Here is a 22,628-nt window from a genome sequence, read left to right as displayed (position 1 = left end):
TATAAAATTGGAGTAAACCCACCATGAAATCCTTGGAATACATGATAATTTCAGGTGATTTTTTTGACAGGTACATCCAGTACCTATGATTGAATTCATAAAGTTCCTTGCATAATGTTCTGTATGTACATTTAGAATGTGATCTGCACAGACAGGACACTTACTTGTACTCTTAGACCATGGAATTTATTGAGGTGTAAAAAGAAGAATGAGAACTGCAAATGTTGTTCTTGACCATCAACACACGATTCTTCTCTGATACACAAATTCATTGTGTTTGCATGGGTCAAAGTGTTGTCATGAACCATTCTTTGCAAATCAAGACATTTTAAAATATTTGACACATCTATTGTGAATCTCTTTTTTCAGTAAGATTGTCTGAGGTGTAAACAAAACTGTAAGGAAGTGTAAGGATACATGATGTATTCTGATATTGTTGGATGTTGTGTTTTTTTTTTTTTTTTTTTTTAGAAATATGCGTACGTACATACATAGCCCATCTTTTCTTAACAGAAAGTCTGTGATATGATGCACTTTGATGTGGTAAAAGGTCCAGTTTTAAATAAACTCTAAATGACATGTGATCTGGATAAGACATATTGGAAATAACAAGTAAAGTTCAGTCTTCCTACAAAACATTTAGGAACTATAAAAAGTCTTTGATTGGTTAGAAACAAATAAATATACAGAGGGAGAACTTTATAAACCTGTATGTTAAAGGTGCACTCAGTAAAATTTTCCTTAAAAAAAAAAAAAAAAAAAAAAAGAGTTAGGGTTAGAGTTATACTGCTATAAAAATGAATAGTACTTTTTGAAACTCACATGAGATGAAGACTCCAGTCATATCAGTAACCTTATAAAAGCTGTTTTACATGTAGATGGTCCCTTCATGGAGCATGTCATGTTATGATCACATGACCAGCCGAATACTTCTCACGTAATCTCAGTAACCGACGTGTTATTGGACACTTTCGGTCATGGATTAAATTAGTCATGGCTGACTGTGAATAGTGAATTTCTAAAATGGCATTGGTAACTGCATCATCACGATTGAGTGATGCTGCATCCATGTCCCTAGGTGTCAGTGTAAGTCTAAGACATACTTATAAAATACTGATTGCACCTTTAATGCAGGTGTGCTTGCTTGCTTACAGTGAATTGTAGGTCAAGGAAGGAGAGGTCATAGTTCACCATTGTCCTCAAGCCTATAGATAAGAGGTACAGTAACTGTGTTGTGCTATCTTTTGAATTTTATGTATGTATGTATTTGTCTTAATTAGATGCTGCCTTGTTTCCACAGTTCAGCTTTTTGCCTGTCACAGAGAAAAATAAAAATAAGGCTGTGCATTTGCATATTTGTGTTTGATGGTATTCTTTAATACCATTCAAATGAAATGTTTTAAGCAGGGAGTACAAGGCATCCAGCAGATTGCATAAATCTAGACATACTCACTGAATATGATAAACATGCCCAAACAGAACAAAACAGCTGCAAAGATCAGCCCACCTCTTCTAATTAACTCATAATCTAGAATATATATATAATTGAAAATACCTCCATACACCCAACAATTTAATGGTTACCTACATATTTGTAGTTTTGTCAAGTATTGATTTTCAAGAAGGATATAGCATTCACATAATCTTACCCAATACCATTGTTAACAATGGTGCAAGGTCTTCAGTTCTCAAGTTTACAATTCTACAAGTATCCAGAGAAGAGTTTTGGGGTAGGCAGAGCTCCTTAGACTGATGAGACAAATGACAAATCAGGGAGATGTACAGGGAGGAGAGAGGGGGTGTGCATGTTTTGCAATGACCAGCCTTCAGACCCTTCTCTCTGACCTGTCTTATCCAGTAAACTTCAAAACACGCACACATGCACAAGCCATTTCTTAAAACAGTATCTAACCTTTAAGCAGTGGGGAATTTGCCCTTAGAATCAGCGGGCAAGGTCATTAAAGATCAATGAGAAACACACAGGCCGTGAGAGACAGATTCTGTCTCTGAAGGAGAGACAAAGAGATAAAAGATTAATTAATATCTCACAATATAATTTACAACACTTTTTTGTGCTTAGATTTTGTGTAAGGTACATAAAATTAAAATTATATTGATTAATTACATTGAGATTTTGGATGGATATATTTATCCTAGTTTATAACTGCATTGTGACTCCAAACTGGTTTTGTTAATCTGTTAGTTCTGTTTCAGTGGGTTGTTAAGAATTAATCTGTTGTTTTATGAGCAACACATGAAAAAAGTGTAGAACAAATACATAACTAATCACTTTAGTTGAAAATGTGAGAATTCTGTTAAAAGCATTGTTCTAATAGGAGTTCTTTTAATAGTTTTTTCTTTTAAAACATAGGAAGTAGAAAATAGTGACTCTTCCAGTGACCACTCTCTTCTGTCCAAATACAACAGGTGTGAGTTTACACTCTCTCACTTTAATAAGGTGGAAGATAAATCTATCAGAGTATAAAAGGGAATAAGGGAGGTATTTCTTTGCAAAGTTAATGATTAAGGCTGAGAAGAAAGATCATGCTAACTTTCACCTTTTCAGAAGGAAAGAAACTGTCTTCAAGGACAATAGCACTTTGTTCAAATTTTTAAGCAAATGCTAGCAAGAACACTGCCGAAGTCTGAAATATAAACTTCACTGCCTGTTGCATTACACTACAGAGTGAATGAGACTGCAGCACAATATGCTGCACAATATAATGTCTGTAAAATATTTCAGGTCAGTAAACAGTTTTTAAAATCTATTTATGTATGGAAGTTTTGTTAGAAAATAATAGTTAGTTGATGACCTCCTCAGTATATAATACACAGCACACAGAGCTCTCAGAGAGGACTGTATCCTTACATTTTGTTGCCATGGCACCTACATTTAACGTATAAATCCTAAAATGCATATTGGAGTAAAAAATGACAGCCGTCTACTTTCATGTTGCCAACAAACATTTTCAAAGCATGTGAAAAACTTCAGAATTGAATAAAAGATATGTCAACCATTTATTTTAATGTAAATTATTAATAAATTATCAGTACAATTATACAGTTAGTGAGTTTTCATCTTTACAGAAAAGCATATTTACTGTTAAAAGTGCAAGTCAACTTTACTCTTTCACTTTAAAAAAATTAGAAAAAAGTTTGTTGTGGAGTGTACACAGCAAAGAAGAATGCGAAGTTTTGTTCCTCATGGTCGCTCTTGCTGTAATTCAAGAAATGGAGAGAAAAGAACAGAATTTATAAGTTGTCTTTGTAAAAAACAATTGTTTGTAAAGGACATAAAAGCATGTACCAACCTTATTTTGTGTAATTGTGTATTTATAAGATATACCAAATTATTTTGTGCATATCTCCATATGTGTTTAATATCTGAATATGAGTTTCTGTTTGTGTGAGCATATGTACAAATGTGTGTAGATAATGTGTTTACCTGCATCTTGCTTTGTATCCACGTTAAAAGGCGACCTACGTTACTATAAACACCTGGACGGTTTTTCTTTCCACAGCCATCTCCCCAGCTTGTTACACCAGTGAGATACCAATGATTGTCAGCCTTACACACCAACGGACCCCCACTGTCCCCCTTTAAGAGATAGAGAGATCAAATGCAGGTGTTACTAGAGGAGTTACTGACAGTTACTCATCAGTTGCAGCAAAATTCATTTTTGAGCTGCTCACCTTCAGAAACCAATCACTGCCTTGATCAACATAATCTAGGGGTATAATTGTTAATCTGTTATTGTATTTTATTTTTTGTTCATTAATGTCTATTTAAACGTTTATTTTATTGTGTATATATTTATTATTATTTTATTAATTACTTGGCACCTTATTTTAATTCTATTTTTATTGTTATTTGCTACTGTTTTACTATTATTCTCTTTGTTTTGTCATTATTTGTTGTGTGTATTAATGTTTAAAGGTGCACTCAGTAATATTTTCCCCATTAAAAAAGTTTTACTCCTAAAGAAATGAATTGTAATTTTGAAACATATGTATAAAATCATGACAACTCACATGAGAAGAGGACTCTAGTCATATCAGTAACCTTATAAAAGCTGTTTTATTCTAAAAGGGGAGGGGTGCCCTTATGGAGTCTGCCATTTTAGAATCACATGACCAGCTGAATACTACTCTCTTAATCCCAGTAACTGTCTTTTTATTGGACACTTTGACTCTTGGATTAAACTAATCATGGCTGATTGAGAATAGTGAATTTCTACAGTGGCATCTGTAACTGAAAACTATTGATTTTGAATGATGCTGCATCCACACCACTAGATATCACTGTAAGTCCAAGATGACATAAGCAAAAAGTTACTGAGTGCACCTTTAATATTAAAGCTGAAGTTTGTAACTTTTTCTGTGTTAAATACTTTCTCCCACCTCAGATTAAAATGCATAGACAATGATAAGAAAGCCATTCATGGGTTAATTTTCTCAAAAACTGTAAATACTTTGTCTCGGTGGCACAATAAACAATTTCTGTTTGTTTTGAATGACCTGCTTAGACCCACCCCAACAAAGTAACTAAACCAATGGTGTGAGTTGGGGGTGGGACTATCTCTTTGTCTGACCAACGGCAGACGGGGGGTGTATTCAGAATGCTGTTTTGAAAACAAAATTAATTTTTGCAATTCCCATTGTTGGTGCAATTGCCGCAGAAATTATATACTTCAGCTTTAATGCAATACTGTATGTAGACACAATCATGCCAATAAAGTACTTTAAATTTAATTTGAGAGAGAGAGAGAGAGAGAGAGAGAGAGAGAGAGAGATTGAAAATGTGAACAGCAAGAAGAAATACAGAACTGAGCAACTGCAGTGAGAAATAAAAAGTTTTAACTGCAATATTATATTTTACCAAAAAGTGGCACCATTTGCATTCCAAGACAGCTTGAATGTGATAATGTCTAACCTGGCAGGAGTCTTTTCCTCCCGTAAGATCTCCTGCACACTGCATAGTCTCAGTTATTAGTCCATTGTAAACAGTAGGTTTGTTACATTCAGCTAAGTCTATCAAGTCTACTGCAACCTCCATCAAATAAGTGGAACCACTGTCTGCAAACACAAACACACAGAGAGAGCCCAGACATATAAATACATACATAGATAAATGCAAAACAAAACCACAAAAACATACACATACAGTACATACCACCCCCTTCTCGTGTAACTCCAAAACCAGTGGTCCAGCACTGACTGCCAGGAAAAAAAGTCTGGCCAAACACAGGTAAACAGGCAGACTGTATGTTACCTGCAATAGCATGAACAAACATAGGTGTGTGAGCTGTCATAACTGTACAATGAGTCTGGTCATTTATTCTTAAGATTAAATTACATTTAGACAGCACTTATTAAAACACATATGGGTAATGGCTGCACAATTCAGTCAATTAAACTACATTTGTATAATTGTTTTTGTATTGTACATCACATAATATACTAAAAGTATATTAACTCACTGGCAGGTCTGTTGAGTTTTAACAAGGCAATGTCATTGTTTTTTGTCTCTGGATCATATTTCTCATGTACAATAATTTGTCTGACATTATACGGGCTGGGAAGCTTGAGCTGGGACACCATACCAATATACACTTGCCAGTTATTAGGCAAAAGATAGGCAGATGTTTCTCTAAGAAAAGGCAAAAAGCAGATTTATTAATCTGCTAATCCATTCATGCTTTACAGATATTGCATCTTAATGTATTAACTAATCTTACTAATGTACAGTATATTATTTAATATTGTTTTGGCAGACAGATAAGATAGGTATCTAGTGTATACTGACTGGGGGAAGCAGTGAGCAGCTGTAATGATGAAGTCTGGAGCCACAAGAGTTCCTCCACATGTGTGATACCCACGGAAATGCAGGCTAGCCTGCCACGGCCACTGACCGTCAACAGCCACAGTTCCCCCTATGATCCTGGTGGCGACCGGTGGCCTTCCACAGTCTGAACAGAGAAAGAGAGTGAGTGAGAGAAAGAAAGTGTTTAGATACATATAGCATTATCATGTACTGTCGCAAGAACCTAGAACAGTGTAAAGTGCTCACCACAACACCACAGGGACACAGTCTGCTGATGAGGACAGGATGAACTGCATATTAAACAACATGGTTACAAACACAATAGAGAGTTTCTTCAAACATTTCTGCATTTAGACACACTTGTTTATTATACTTTTTAATTTTAATATGCATTTCCCATGTCCACAATACATTTATACCTAATTACGACATTACTTGATTGTAGCTAGAAAAATTAAGTTTAATACTTTACTGTTAAACACTGACTATACTGTATGTGTTTGTGAACTTGAGTTTATGAACTTGGGTTTTTCTGTTATTTATTTGAGGGCTACTGGAATCAGCCTTTTGCCTTAAAGGGATAGCTCACCCAAAAATGAAAATTCTCTCATGATTTTCTCACCCTCCTGGTATCCCATATGTGTATTACTTTCTTTCTTCTGCAGAACAGAAATTAAGAGTTTTAGAAGAATATTTCTGCTCTGTAGGTCCATACAATGCAAGTGAATGGGTGCCAAAATTTTGAAGCTCCAAAATCCATATAAAGGGAGCATAAAAGTAATCCATATGACTCCAGTGGTTAAATCCATATCTTCAGACATGATACGATATGTGAAGTTGAGAAACAGATACATTTTATTCATTTTTGATCACAAATTCTCCTTTCTGCCCTGTAGGGGGCAATATGCATGAAGAATGTGAATCACCAAAAACAGAAGGAGAATGTGAAAGTTAAAGTGAAGTGGAGATTGACTGAGCAGGGAGGAGACTTTATAATAAGTAAAGACTTAAAATTGATCTGTTTCTCACCCACACCTATCATATCACTTCTGAAGACATGGATTTAACCACTGGAGTCAACTAGAGTACGTTTATGTTGCCCTTATGTGGATTTTGGAGCTTCAAAATTTTGGCACCCATTCACTTGCATTGTATGGACCTACAGAGTTGAGAAATTCTTCTAAAAATATTCGTGTTCAGCAGATGAAAGAAAATGACATCTGGGATGGCATGAGGGTGAGTAAATGATGAGATCAATTTCATTTTGGGGTGAACTATCCTTTTAAGATCAGAATAACATCTGCCATTCCATACAGTTGATGACTGAAGTTTCTATCTTTAGGAAAAATAAGAAGATCAGAAGTTACGAAGTAATTAGAAGATATTTAAAAAATATATTGTTTTCTGTTAATATAATATTGTAATATTAAATATTATATTTTATAAAGACTAAAACAAAATGCTTCCTATTGACTGTCATACAATGGTAAATCCAAATTAGTGTTTTTTTACATGGACTAATTCAGGGGTGTCCAATCTTTTTTGGTCGGGGGCCAAATGCAGAAAAAAATAAGGTGCCGCTTGCCGCATCACTGTAATCATTTAAAAAATGTCTAGAAGCTACTAGATTGCCACTATGCATAATCTTTATATTGTACGCTTAATATTACGCAAGTTTTAATCATAATTTGTGCTCTATGGTTTGCTTGTGCAGGCCCTACATGTAAATAAAGGATAGGGTATTTCACTCACAAAGAACTCTCATAATGGAACAGTGATGTGTCTTATACTAAATATTATACTCATGTAGGCCTATTCACATTTTTATCTTTTTGACGTCCATTCAGTGGCACTGCAAAGAACATATAGATCTGCTACTGAGTGTTGGGTGTGACCCATCACAATAATCAGAACCAGATTACATTTTATCACTTTATGAAGTGATGCAAGGAATTACTCTTTATTTTTCAAGGAATTACTCTTTATAGCTATTCAATTATATCTTCTGTTCTGTTGTTACTTGCATTACAAATACAATTTAAATTGGATTAAAATTATTGCGCTTCATTTTATTTCATAGACATACATGTGCAAGCTGAATGCACGCAACAGGCACGGATGTGCAAATGTTTTAAGCGCTCTCTTCCACAGTAGGCCTACTGTATGTCCTCACTCAAATGGCACTGGGAAGCTTATGAATCATTTTTCTTGTTTCAACGAAATATCAGAATGAACCAGTTAATTACAGTATACTTCCCAGTGCTAAACAGGAAGTTCTGGAAGAGTATGCTCTCGCATCTCTGTGCGCGCTCAATAAACTCTGTTCAGCTGTGCTCGCACAACAGCAGACAAGAACAAGTACATGAGTAAAGTATCTAACCTGATGTCAATTCTTTAATGAATGCATAATTCATTCGTGGAGTGCTTCATCCATGGAAATGAGTATTCCAAACTCCTGTTGAACTCTGCCAGTGGATGAAGCTTGTGACGACACAGAACACACTAGTGGAGATGATGCATTGTGAATAGTGGCTATACGTGATACTGACATCCAGTGCCCAGAATATGAATTTCTAAAGAGCAGTCGGAGGGCCACAGAGGACTTTGGACACCCCTGGGCTAATTAGACCTTGTTTTGTAAAGCAATGGAATTAGCTACACAAACAGGAATTCAAATAGATTCATCTCGAATCTACTCAGTTAATACAGATTATTGTTCCACTGATCACTGTAACATCATCTGCTTTATGTGGGATTGTTTTAGTTCTCTTTTTGTTTTGTTTTTTTGTTTAGAGCTAGAATTCTATTGTTGTAATTTCTGCATCAAATTACACTTTTCTCTGGATTCTCATACCTGATTTGAACGCTTCCTTGGATAGTGTTTGAAAACAGACTGTTCACACTTTGAAAGGAGGATGAGTTGCTTTGCAAGACACCTTCTGCATAACTCCTGTGAAGCACACAAACACAGAAACATACATGAACGCAAACTACTCTTAATATTGTGTAATGTAATAATTTGTGTAATGTGTGTGTGTGTGTGTGTGTGTGTGTACACACTGTCTGAAGCCAAGCTGTTGGCAGGTTTGGTCTGCTATGTCTTTACTCCAGCCTTGTGCACAGACAGGAAGGAAACTCCCGGCCTTAGAGGTCATGACCAGCAATTCATTTGCTGTCCCAAACCGCACTAAAGAAAGAAACAGTTTAAAAGCATATCAGTGTAAAGCTTTCCGAATTTTAAACCAAATTAAAGGAAATGACAAGATACTTCTTAAAAGTCACATTATTATTGACATCTAATTGTAACGTGATTGACACTGACCACAGCGAGCTTCATCACTGCCTTGAGAACAGTCTCTCTTCCCATCACAGTTGACCGATGAGGGGGGGCATGTGTCGGTTTCCTTATCTTTGTCTGAGAGAGCCCACAGCGATGGTCCATAACGCACTGTGCATTAAAAAGTGTAAAAAGTGAAGGTTGCACCAAATTTCAGATCTTGATCAAGATCTTGGGTCCTAATCAAAACGTTCTCTAAGCTTTTAATTCAAAATCAGCACTTACAGATATGATAAAGAGCCAAACTATTTCCTGGGCCATACGTTTCATTTGAAAAGGACATTTTAGGTGAAAAATAATGAAGTTAGAGATTATTCTTTGACTTCAAATATATATTTATAAAATAGTTTAAAAATGCATAAATTCTGATTTCTGAAAGTGTGAAAGAACTTTTTGAATGCGCTGCTTCTCTGATGTTAAGGTAAATGTGGTAAAAAAAAAAAAGAAAAAAAGAAAAATTGGGTGAAATCTTGGCCCATCCATTTTTTTTTTTTTTTTTTTGAGGCCCACTCAAAAGTAATTTCCTGGCTATACCCTTGGCCCAGAATATTTTAAGTTTGAAAGTTTAGAAGTAAACAGTAGTGTGGACAGGACAGCACAGGTGTGAATATTATCAAATCAGTAAAATATATGCTCACCTCCCAGCCCAACAGCAATTATAAGCAGCACTACAACAAAAGCAGAACCACCCGACCCGCCATAGTAACTCCTTTTGCTCCTGTACGAGAGAACTTGTCTTGTCTGTTGTGGAACTACAGAAAGGAAACAACAATGGCTATTGACCCAACAAAAAATTACAGTAAATTGATTTGACAGAAATGTAAGTAAGATGACAGAGTTAAAGTGTAATTGCTCAGTTTCTATTTAATGACTTATGTTTTTTAAGACCTATGTGTGTAGGTTACATGTACTGTATGTTACTGAACAGCAGTACTTGTCTCAACTAAACACGGCGCAGGTGTTTGGGGTATTGGCTGAGGTATGTAGTATGGTTGGATTTGGGTGGTCAACAATGCCTGAAGACTCGGATATGAAGGTGGACATGTGTTCTGATTCACCACGGAGTCATATGAGGGCGGAGCCTCAGTCTGCATTCACAAAATAAATGCAAGATTTTTACAAGGAAGCCAATATTATACTTGTCATAGACCTATAATCATCTTATCAGTCACATCAAATTAAATGTACAGCATCATATTTGTACCACTATCCAGAGTTCATTTTTTTCGCAGTCAATGAAAAATGCGGCGAGGCTGCTTTTCTTCAAACGTAATTATTCATCATATTAAGTTGTTTATTCTATTGACGTATAACATTAAATTCTAGAGATTCATGCAATGTTTATTATCTCTCTACCTTATCTTCACTCTAGATAAAGACCTATCACACAGTAGGGCCATTTATGACATTTTTGACAGGAATGCACTGAATAAAGCAGTATCAAGGTCCTAGATCACATACAAATTTTTATTACAACTTGTGCTTTCTGTAGTTTGTTGTCTACTACAATTCTTTTGGAAAGACGTATTTTTCCCAATGTTTTGTCCGCGTAATGATCAAAAACAGTTTCAACAGCCGTGCAACCCGTTGAGGAGGCAGTAAGTACATCCCTCAAAGCCTAATTTCATCCCCGTCAAAAAATATGGCGCTACTGTGAATAAGGTCTATTACATTTGACACCCTCTTACCACAAGATCTCGCCATCACCAAAAGTTATTGTCACATCACTGGAACTATTTTTCTCTACTCATTGCCCTTCCGTTTATTGATGAAAGTATATTCCTGATGGTTCATTAAAAATTACATGATAATCAAAAGAAAGCTTAATTATTTAAAAAAATGTTTTCACTCTTTTTTTTTATTTTTCTTCTTCCACCGTGCGGTTCAGAGCTTCCGTACAAAACAGTCTACAGCACGAATCAGCAAGTGATATTTGGCTGTGCATTCGACTGTGTGGGGGTTTGGCAGCAGGGTAAGGAAAACATTAAAACCAAAACGTACTGTGTGCACACCTCTTTTTCCATCTTCAAACAGTGGCGTAGCCACGGGTGTGCCAGGGTTTCAACTGCCACCCAAAACGTAAGCTTGCACACCTAAATTAAATTACGTTTTTTTTTTTACGCTTAATTATAATATGTAGGGGTATACATTATTATGCTGAAACTTCAATGCATCGATTATGAAAAGTAATAATCAGTTACAGAGGCTGTCTCAGATTACACGAGCACTCTCACAACAGATGCCGGGCGCATGACTGAGGAAACAAGCACACACTTTAAATGAAGAAAGTTTATGCTACTGAGTTCTAATTTATGCCTCATTATTAATAATTGCATGTGTCCAAAAAAACAAAACAAAACAAAAACAAAAGTTAATTGTTGTTCTTTTCTTCTCCAACTACGATATATTATGCATATTGTGGAATATTTAGAGAATATGCTTGAAAGGGTAGTCTATACTGCCCTGTGTTTTTACTGCATTTTATTGGCTCAGTAAATATTCCCTTGATGATATGCAAATATATTGTGCATGATCAGTGGTCTTTATCTACTTACCATCTGTTTGCATCATGTCAGACATGGTATTATTTATTTATATTGGCTTAATAATTAATGTAACAGTATCATTATTATTATTATTTTTATTATGAACCAAACCTCCCTGTTCCTTATAAATACAACAAATGTTCAAAAAAGTTTTTGAATCTTCTTACAGTTGTGCATTCTTCTGTTCAACACAATCCATTACTGATTTATTTCTTATTCACAATTAAGTTTTTAAACCAATTAATGTAACTAAAACCTGGCGTATTTATGTAATTTTTTCTGTATTGTGCAAATTTTACCACCATTTCAATTTGTGTCTTTAGCATATTTTGGAAAATAATGATGAATCATTCTAAACCATATATTTTTTTTTTTAATGACAAATTATCAAGCCTCATATTTTTATATATTAACAGGCCTACCTACCTACTGCATTTAATTTATTTTTTAAGTAATTTAAAGATAACACAGAGCTGAAAAAAATATAGCCAAAAAGAAACTGATGAAATGGTTGTTTATGGTCATTTTATTATATTTCACTTAACTGTGCTTTAATTCTCGCAAACCCAGTTTTCTCTTGGCACACTGAAAGTTTTGTTTCTGGCTACACCGCTGTATTCAAATGAGTGTGTTTGGAAAAAATTAACCCTACAAACACACACACCTGTGTTCATACATACGCTGCATTCACAATAATTATAGAGCAACATAACACCTCAGCCAGGTCCCTACGCAGATAATCATGTCATTAAAAAAAAAACTAATTATGTGGATTACATACATAGGAAGATTGTTTGAGTGTTTTACTATTTTCCATAATAATACCAGACACTTGTTTGCTATAGGAGTTGAAAACATGATTTTAAATGTAGTGTAGCTTCTTCTTTACAGGATAGAACTATGAAGAACAGAATATGCTGTTCCCTCTCCATAAGACATATTCAGATTTTGTTGGAACATTTTCTTTATATTCTAGGCAATGAATCACTCACCTAGTCAAATGTCATTTGCCTCAATGTTATATTTCTGTTACTATAAACATGTACATTTATGTCCTTAGCAGATGGTTACTAAACAAAGCACAATACAATGTATATACTTTAATTATTACATTAGAAGGTAGCTAAGGATACAAGTCAACTTATCCAGGTGCCAAATTGGAAACAACACCAAGACAACTTTAATGCTAAATACAAGCTGGCCACTAGATTAAAAAACATTGTGCCGATTGGAATGTGGTACTAATACAATTGTAGTATTAACTTAATATTCAAAATATTCTTATTGTTACAAAATAACAAAACTACAATTATTTTGCTGTACAAATCATCCACAAAAAGAAATACACACCTTAATCACAAACCAATGTTAATTTGACCCCTCAATATTCATTGAAAACACATTTTGCTGCAATATTATGTCTTAAAGAGTTCATACCTGTCTGTACTCCATAGGTGAGTATTCTGTTTAAAGAGATCAGGAACTTATTGTCCTCCTGTTTGTTGATGAAAGAATATTCCTGATGGGTCATTAAAAATGACATGATAATCAAAAGAAAGCTTCATATTCATTATATACACAAGTTATACTTGCTAATATTATTTATTAAAATATCCAGTAGGCCTACTGAAACCTACCCTAACATTTTAAGAACATCCTCTTATTTATTATTTCTCATTTTTAATCTTTTCATTTGTCTGTCATACCTATGCCTCAGCTTAGTGTTTGTGTTCTGTCATGCACCTGTTGCACAGCAAAACCATTAAATCAGAAGACCATGTAACACACCCTGTAACTCTTTTTATCGCTGTTTCCTGTTTAACTGGTTTAACAGGCACACCTTTCAAACAGATTTCCTTAATGACATGTCCATAGAAACACTGTAATACAGATACGCACATAACACACATTTCCATGAATAGCTTTCATCATAGGATGCTTCATTGACTGTGTTGATGCCATCAAAATGTTTTCTCCTTTATACAAGCATACATACCACTATCACAGACATATGTTTACACAAAGATCAAATTTCACACAATAGCCCACACAATCCCAGACAGTACCAGAATAAAGCCAAAATCACTTGAATGATGAATACATTAAAGAGATGAAAATTTGGTCATCAATTACTAACCATCATGTATTTCCAATTTCCAATGCAATAATTTCACCTCTCATCCACACTAGAAAGGCATTTTCTCAGAAAAACTGATACTTTCGAAAACCATTATTTGAAAAACATTTCCCATCCTTTGGGAAATAATGTCATTATGAAACTGAAAACAGAGCTTTCAAACTTAACAGGATTAGTGTGGATGTGGCCTAAGACTGACAGTATATAGAATATTGGACACACCTGCACATACACAAAGAAACAAGCAAAATAATAATCATGTTTTAAATGGTGTCTGTTTCCATTTCTAGAAGAACTGTTAAATATACCTCACTTACAGGTGTGTGTCTGTCATATTTTAATGTTTCAATCAAAACCAGTAAGTCAAAGAATTTTTATTCAATAAGGTGTCACATGGATGAGCAACAAAATGAAACACCTGCCAGCCAAGAAAAATGTCCTCTCTGCTATAATAGTTTAAAGGTATTAAAACCACTCAGATTTAAAAAATCATTTCAAAATCCCCCTTTTCTGTAATGAATATAAAAGTTTTGAGGAGGTTCTGTTTAAATTAGAGTTTGAAATCAAAGTCTGATTCAACCTGCCTCCAAATGATTAGTCAATGCAGTTCAGCTGAGTGAATGTGATAACTAGACAGGCACTCCCTAATTACTGATGGTGCCTGGTGAGCTGTTAAGTACTCAAGTGAAATTCAGTTGTTAGGATTGTAGGATGCTACCTGCCTAAACACACTTAGCCAAAGAAAGTTGTTAATATAACATAGTCCCAATCACAGCTAAAAAAAAGGGGAGGACAACACACTTAGGCTTGGGTGACATTTGAAGAGAACCTGTGAACTCCACTGATTTGGCCAAATTTCTATCCATTATCTTTCTTCCAGTCTCTCATGACCCCAAATTTGAGACAACGGCGAGAGTTAAGCTCACTGGAGATGGAGGAGAGCAGAGCATGCAGGAGATTGATTGTTATCACCGTATGCTGTGTGATTGTCATACTGACAACCTCGATAGTGGGGTTATACTTCAGTAAGAATCTGTTGCTGTGTTATTTTCCTTTCTCCACTAATTAATATCCTTCCTTGTCCTCTGAAATGTAAAATCGCCATGGAAAAAAAACTAAAATATCTCTGACTTATTCTTTGTACTCCCCTCCAGCCATCAGGATGGTGAATATTAAGTTTTTCTTCTGCTCTGGTTCTCTGAAGTTTGTTTCAATTGAGAAAGCATGTGATGGGAAGGCCGACTGTGCAGGTGGTGAAGACGAGACCATCTGTGTATCTAAACTCCGGACCAATGACTCACATCCAGGTCAACACGCAATTCATTCTAACACCACCTATGAGAAACTTTTTTTTTTTTTTTTTTCAATGTTGCCTTTGCTTTAAGCTTACTAATGCATTTTTATGAGAACATGAATTATCTAGATTTGCTTATCTCTTGCTCTTTACTGTAGTGAGGCTGGTGGGGGACAGACTGGTCCTGCAAGTGTTCCTTAATGAGGGTGGCTGGAGAACAGTGTGTGCTGATAACTGGAGAACTATGCACACACGGTTAACCTGTCAACAACTGGGCTATACACTGTAAGCAATGGCCAGTAAAATTTAAAAGCAGTGAAACCACACAAATGACATTTTGTAATATTAATATAACTAAGAGAAATGTCCTGCTTAGTGCTGTATGAACCAATCAATACTCTTGGTAATGTCTTTGTGTTTATGAAGTATTCTACATTACAGGAGTCAACGAAGTACAAGAGTCACAGTGAACAGTCTACTACTCTCAAGCCTTCAGAATGCACATGCTACAATGAGCACTGACTCAACACACACTGACATCCAGAGTTTCCTCACTTCCAGGTGAGCATCACACCAAAATGCTCTGCACTACAAGATATGAAGTCTTGTGATATTTCTCACAACTATTATTACAAGATATGATTTACAAGTAGAAATTATATATTTTTTTTTTTATTTATTTTTTTACCAGTGATAAATGTTTCTCTGGCTCAGTGGTGTCTTTGTCCTGCTCTGGTAAGAATGTGTGTGGTGTGTGTGTTCCCGGCCAATATCCAGACATGCTAAAGCTGTTCAGATGTGACGTCAATTTGTTTGGTGAACCCGGAAGGCTAATTAGCCATGGGTCCCCTTGGAATTTTTCCATGGGTTTTTGATAATGGCAGATTTGTGAGTAAAAATGTCTGTGGTAAATGCATTACATGGTCATACCTCAAGAATTTTGCTGCTGCTGTGTGTTTAAAACCTTTTTTTTTTTTTATCACAAAATGGAAAACATCATAGTCCTTTAACTTGTTAACAACATAAAAAAAAAAAAAAAAACACACAGCAGCTTAAAAATTCAGGTTTGTGACATGACATTTATATTTTAGACCAAAATATCTTCAAGTAATGTTTACACTACAGACCAAAACTGCCATTTAAAAACACCTCGGACAATCCAGAGGGAACCAATGGCTCACATGCTGATTCTCTTCTGGGTTTTTGCACTGCAAACTGAACATCTCTATACCATTTGATTATAGCAAGTAATCAAAATGTACTAATTCACACAAGCTACCTGCGGTTGATAAAAGTGAAGGCACTGCGAGTCTTTAAACAATGAAACATGAATACCTGTCTTGTCTGCAGAACAGCTAACAAGTCAGCTAGGAAAGGTAGCTAGCCATTTTATCAGACTGTTTAAAGCACCAACTAAAAGCTAATGTCAAGCTAGTGTGCAGGTGAGGCAAAATCAACAAATCCTTTGAAATTTGTGGCATTTAGGGTGTAATTAATAAGTAGCAAATACATTCGCTGGAAAATGTGCACTGAATGAAGGCCACATCCACTAATCTGTTTTCAGCTTTATTTTTTTTTTCTCCCAGATTGGAATGCCCAGTTCCCAATGCACTCTTAAGTCCTCGTTGTGGTGTAGTGACTCGCCTCAATCTGGGTAATTGAGGATGAGCCTCAGTTGCCTCCGCATCTGACACCATCAATCAATGCATCTTATCACGTGGCTTGAGTGCGTTACTGCGAGATATAGCATGTGTGGAGGCTTCCCGCGTTGGGAGTTGTGCGTGACTGCCGCGGAGAATAGCGAACCACATTATAGTGACCACGAGGTTACCCCATGTGACTCTGCCCTCCCTAGCAACCGGGCCAATTTGGTTGCTCGGAAGACCTGGCTGGAGTCACTCGGCACACCTTGGATTCAAACTCGCGACTCCAGGGGTGGTAGTCAGCATATTTACTTGCCGAGATACCCAGTCCCCCCCGCCCCCCGTTTTCAGTTTCTTAACATCATAGTAGAGGGTGTTTTCAAAAGTTCATTTTCAGTGGAGGAAAATGCTGCTCTGTGTTTTGAGAGCCATAAACATTGCAAAGTTGATGCACTTTTTTTTTTTTTTTTTTTTTACCAAGAACTTGTGTGGACATAGCCTAAATGATGATAGACAATATCTACTATGATCCACAGCAACACTGTTCAAATAAAGACATAGAAGTGACAGGACATGCATTATTTGATAGAGGAAAAACATTCAGTGTCTAATTTGGTGACTTTGAACAGCATTGTATAATGTAATTACCAGAAGGTGAGTAAGAGTGGAGCTTTTTTTTTTTTTTTTTTTTTTTTTTTTAAATCTTTCCCTGAAGACAAAGTAAACATGCTTTGAGTGGATGAAGATCAATTTGTTGCTGTGCTTTTGCAGACTGAGGGGAGGTGTTGGGAGAGGACCGTATTGTTGGTGGGGTGGACACAGAAATACAACTTTGGCTGTGGCAGGCTAGTCTACAATGGAACCACCAACATTTGTGTGGAGGAGCATTGCTGTCCACAAGCTGGATTGTTTCATCAGCTCACTGTTTCACAGGGTGAGTCACATTCATCCATAACACATGTCTGGTAGAATTCTAGTCAGAGGTAACCTGACTGTTGGTGAAACAACGGAAAATTCCAACCATCAAATTTTGAAGCTGTTGCCTAGTGAAATGTCTAATTTAGGAGAAACCAAATCCAATTGCTTTTAAATAAAATTCTACTTGAAACACTTTTTACATGATTAAACTTGGACTGTGGTTTTTGATGGTGTGATAACTTGTCTGTCTCATTTGCGCACAAACTCCCAGCCGAACACGAGCTGAGTCGATGGACTGTGGTGTTAGGAGAGACCCAGCTAGGGACATCCAAGGGTGTCACCGTAGACTTGATTGTTGTCCAAGGACTACAGCCGCTTGAGTAATGACTTCGACATCGCCTTGCTAAAACTCACATGGCCTGTCAAACTTGGGGGTATTACATCCATCCATTATGATCTTAACTCTGATATTAGAGAGCTGAAGTGAGTTCTAAGGACTTTTTTTTTTTTTTGGCAAAGTCTCAAGTATCTATAACCAACAGAGAAACAAATCTTAGACTTGGGCTATTTTTTTGTACCTTCTGAAAAGACCAGCATGTTGTGCTTTGTCTGCTGGTCAACCAGCATTTTGAAAAAGCAGGGTTTGCCGCTAATTGGGATGTTAAGGTGCATTCAGTTTTTTTTACTCAAGTTTTATTCAAAGAAATTAATTGTAATTTTGAAGTGTATAAAGTCATGAGCACTCGCATGAGATGAAGTCTCCCGTCATATCAGTAACCTTATAAAAGCTGTCCTTTTACATGGAAAGGGTCTCCTCGTGGGGGGCTGCCATGTTAGAATCACATGACCAGCAGCCTTTGACCCAGTTTACACCTGGTATTAAGATGCGTCTCAGCTGAGCCTAACACGTGGTCAGGTGTGACACATCGCTGTTTACACCTGGTCACTTGTTGTAAATGCATCTCCTGTAACTGCTTGTAATCAGATTTGTAGGGGTTTTGGTTTCATGACGACATATGGAACGGGAGCCAGCTGGTACATGATAGCTATGTGGTATGTGTAAACCTCACTCGCCTGGCCTCAAGGCGCACTAGTGACTGATGCTAGAGGCTGTAGCCTTTAGCCTCCTTGTTAGGCTGATGCCGGTTCCAATCCCGCTTGGGGCAGGTCGAGCATGACTGGTTACACAGATCATCCTCAACAAATATGTCTGCGTGCTACTGTATGTCATTAAAGTATGACAGATCGTGAAAAAGGAGTGCTGTTTCTCACAGATGCAGCAAATTTAATTGAAGCACAAAAGCAACATTTTGAGCAGAATTGTCTTATTTTAGTGAATTACCTGTATTAACCGGAGGTGCAGATATTCGTGCTTCTCAAAAGTCCCTGCATGTTGATTTCAGAGACACTGAAGATCTGTGAAGTTCTCATGTTTGTGGAGAAAAAAAAAAAGAGAAAAATCCAATGGTTTTTAAAGCTGCTCGTAACCAAGTTTAAACTCTTGGTTTAGCGCAGCAGTTGATTGACCGGTGAAGGGTGGTGCTTCATTGCTGCTGGGATACATACAGGACGGTTTAGCTTTTACACCTCATATGATGCGGTCACATGCGTTTTTGACCACATTTGTATGTGGTTTTGATCCGATCACAATGTTTTAGTTTAGACCTGTATCTGACCACGTGATCGGATCACCTGAAACACATCTTAATACCAGGTGTAAATGGGGTCATAAACTACTGGCTTAATCTCAGTAACTGCCCTGTTTTTGACATGGCTGACTGTGAATAGGGAATTTCTACAATGGCATCTGAAACCGAAAACTAATGATTGAGTGACGCTGCATCCAGGCCCATAGATGTCTAAGTCCAAAACAACACACACAAATTACTGAATGCATCTTTAAAGATACTTTATGAAACTCCTATTTTTGATGACAAAGGGAAACTCTTTATAGCAAAAGATACCTCACTGTTAAATAGTGAGACCCATTAATGAGCATTTGTTCATGCAAAACTGATGGAATCATTAGTTTGTCTATCATGAGACAAAATGTTCGTTCAATGGCATTGTCATATCTCCCATTTTCTACACAGAATCAATCTTACCAGTTTGTTTGCCTCCACACCAGCTGTCTGTGAAGGACATGCTTGTGGTGACTGGATTGGGCATGCTAAAGGAGAAGGGTAAGAGGGAGTGTTGCTTGCCTAATATAAATTTATTTTAAAAGGTTGTTGCCCTGTCTCATTTCCATATTCCCCCTTTTTATTCCACAGGTGAGTTGCAATACTGAGGGCAAAAGGCTTCAGTGCCACTTATTGATAGATCGGAGTGTTCCAAGCCCTCAGTTTATGGTTCGACCATTACTCCTAGAATGCTTTGTGCTGGATTCCTTGAAGGAAATGTAGATGCGTGTCAGGTATCGAAAAAAATAAACGGACAAGCCAAGAATTTAAACTGAATAGAACCATCAACTCTAAAGTGTTCTCTCACTTTTAGGGTGACAGTGGTGGGCCACTCGTGTACCTATCATCACGTTGGCAATTATTGGGCTTAGTGAGTTGGAGTGGGATGTGCACGTGAGGGAAAACCAGGAGTTTACTCTGATGTCAGTCAACTTCTTGACTGGATCTACATTGTAATGGAGGTATGTTCTCTTAGTTGTGCACATAAATATGAAAAGATTTTAGAACTGAAAATATAATTCCACATTGACTCACATTTTAGATGCACCCATGAGAATGAGAAGCATGGACACATCACTGCTTGCTTTTGAGACAAGCAGAGGATGCACAACCAAACTTCAGTGTTCTTGCACCTAGGCCTGACAGTGCAATGGCACTGTCCAAGAACAAATGTTTTTTTTTTTTTTTTTTTTTTTTTAATTGTCAGTTTTTACTCTTTGATTTGACTTAGTATTTTCAAAAGCTTGTGCTTTTTAGTCATGATTATTTATTAAAAGTAGCAATTTTCCAGTTAGCCTGTTGAATGCACTGTCAACCTTCTATAGCTATGAATGGGTTTTTTTTTTTTTTTTTTTTTTTTTTTTCCTAATCAAGCTTTCTGTGGATCAACAAATGAATAAAGATCTTAATGCATTTACCAATCCAGTGAAAATCCAAAACATTTTATTTTATTAGCTTATGTGCATGATTGTGGAATAACAGGCCTATACACTCGCTTAAAGGGACAAGGATTCTGGGCTGGGTGAAGCATCAACGCTATAGCGTGTGGGTATGAGTTTGACAAGGGTCTGTCAAACAATGTCTACTGTCTGTGGTTAAACTGAGATTATGTATCAAGACTGGTGCAAATTTCCAATTTACAGGTACTTGAATAATAATTTTTAAATCAAGGACTATTGACTCCTTGGTCCAAGCAATACTAGAGTATGGGCTTTATAAGCCCTGGGTGGTTTTGGAAGCTTTTATTCCCCTTGATCTTACAAACTGATCTACCTCTGTATTCATGAATCACCTAAATGTAAAAATCCTGATCCATCTCTCCAAACAACTTTGTTCCTAGTGACACACTGATGCTGTCACATTTTATAGCTTGCAGACAATTTACAAAAAAATTAAGTGTTTTAGAATCTGTGTGTGAAAAGACTCAATTCATCCTTTTCCAGATGGGGATCTTTTTTTTTTTTGTGATCTATTGGTAACAAACGTGTGTGACAAAACAGATTCTAACACAGGGGATTCATTAACAGACAAATATTCACAATTTACATTAAGTGGTGGTGGAAGCTCTATGCTGAAATAAGTACATGTTTGCGTTCTCTCTCAATATGATTTTAACTTGTAATTTGGTTGGAGAAATGTTGGCAGAACTGCACTCTTGGGTAACTTCTACATTTACTCACATTTTGTTTGAGATGCCATAAGACACATTGTTCAAAATGGGAGTAATGCTCATTCTGGCAAAAAAAAAAAAAAAAAACCTTACATTCTGCATAGTTCCAAACTAAATTCTAGAACATTGTTGGCTAAAGTGCTGTGACAATCGCAATTAGGCCATGATAGTGGCCAAGCCTGTCAGTTAGCCTAGCAGGATCATATCAAAACCGAGATGATGTTGATTTATATAGTGCAGGGGTTGGCAACCTTTTTGACATGGAGTGCCTTTGTTTTCACAAATTGAGTGCTGTCTTTTTGTACAAAATTACAGTTAATGTCACATTTGATTCCTGATCACTAAATTGTGAGGAATATTTATTTTTTATTTTTGTAATCCCTAGCACGCAAGTAAAAGCCAGAGAGGAGCAGACTAATTTATATTAAGTTTTTTGCACCTGCATTCCAATCTACATCTTGATGTAATCACGTTCACGCAGTGTTTTCATCAGCTGAATGGGAGACTAAACACTATTAAAGTGTGACGAGACTCGCACTGCGGGTGCAAGACATTCGCACATCACAAGCCGATCAGCTATTTATCCACTTTTGGTTAATCGCACCTGCAAAATACTTAAACTTTATTTCCAGGTTCAATTTATATTTTGAATAGACTCAGATTTTTGAACCCCACGATGTGGATTTGTTTTCTCTTTTGATATTAATGTGACCATGGTTTAAGGAGGGTGTACCTGTATGCTGCATTTGAAATCTCAAGGATTAATCGTGGCGTTTTCCTTGTTACATGACGTGTTGTTCTGAAAGCAAAAAGAAACAAATGAAACACGGAATATAAACTGTCATCCGCACAGCCTAACCGAATTAAAGCAGGCACGTTTACTCGCGCGATTAACCAAAAGTGAAGCGCTGCCGGCTCGTGATGCGCGAATGGCTTACACGCGCTGCAAGAATCTGTTGGGTATATTGCAGTCTCGTCACATGTTAACTTTTTGTTTAGCTTCCCATTCAGCTGATGAAAACACGCTGTCATCAAGAGGAAGGATTACAACAAGATGTAGATTGGAATGCAGGTGTG

General features: G+C 36.5%; 1 protein-coding gene and 1 pseudogene across 3 annotated transcripts; one reads left to right on the top strand and one right to left on the bottom strand.

Moving 5' to 3' along the window:
• Positions 1–3,011: 3,011 nt before the first annotated feature.
• Positions 3,012–13,478, bottom strand: LOC127435109 (transmembrane protease serine 13-like). Of its 3 annotated transcripts, none has more exons than XM_051688322.1 (14): positions 13,414–13,478; positions 13,145–13,202; positions 10,096–10,249; positions 9,800–9,913; positions 9,147–9,272; positions 8,885–9,011; positions 8,679–8,774; positions 6,071–6,114; positions 5,807–5,969; positions 5,481–5,650; positions 5,174–5,272; positions 4,934–5,076; positions 3,446–3,598; positions 3,012–3,217 (listed from the first exon to the last, which is right to left on the bottom strand). In XM_051688322.1, the coding sequence occupies exons 2-14, from the start codon at positions 13,157–13,159 to the stop codon at positions 3,203–3,205; spliced, it is 1,419 nt and encodes a 472-aa protein (XP_051544282.1). In that variant the 5' UTR covers positions 13,160–13,202; positions 13,414–13,478; the 3' UTR covers positions 3,012–3,202. The 3 variants fall into 3 exon arrangements, with proteins under 3 accessions (XP_051544282.1, XP_051544275.1, XP_051544288.1); XM_051688315.1 differs by having other exon boundaries at positions 13,145–13,226; positions 13,414–13,469; XM_051688328.1 differs by lacking the exon at positions 13,414–13,478 and adding an exon at positions 13,345–13,409.
• A 1,252-nt stretch (positions 13,479–14,730) lies between these two features.
• On the top strand, positions 14,731–20,435 carry LOC127439743 (transmembrane protease serine 4-like; annotated as a pseudogene).
• Positions 20,436–22,628: the final 2,193 nt, after the last annotated feature.

Source organism: Myxocyprinus asiaticus, chromosome 4, assembly GCF_019703515.2.
Source record: "Myxocyprinus asiaticus isolate MX2 ecotype Aquarium Trade chromosome 4, UBuf_Myxa_2, whole genome shotgun sequence".
Lineage (NCBI taxonomy): Eukaryota > Metazoa > Chordata > Actinopteri > Cypriniformes > Catostomidae > Myxocyprinus > Myxocyprinus asiaticus.
Note: the sequence above shows the minus strand (reverse complement) of the source record. Positions and strands in the feature narration are given on the sequence as shown.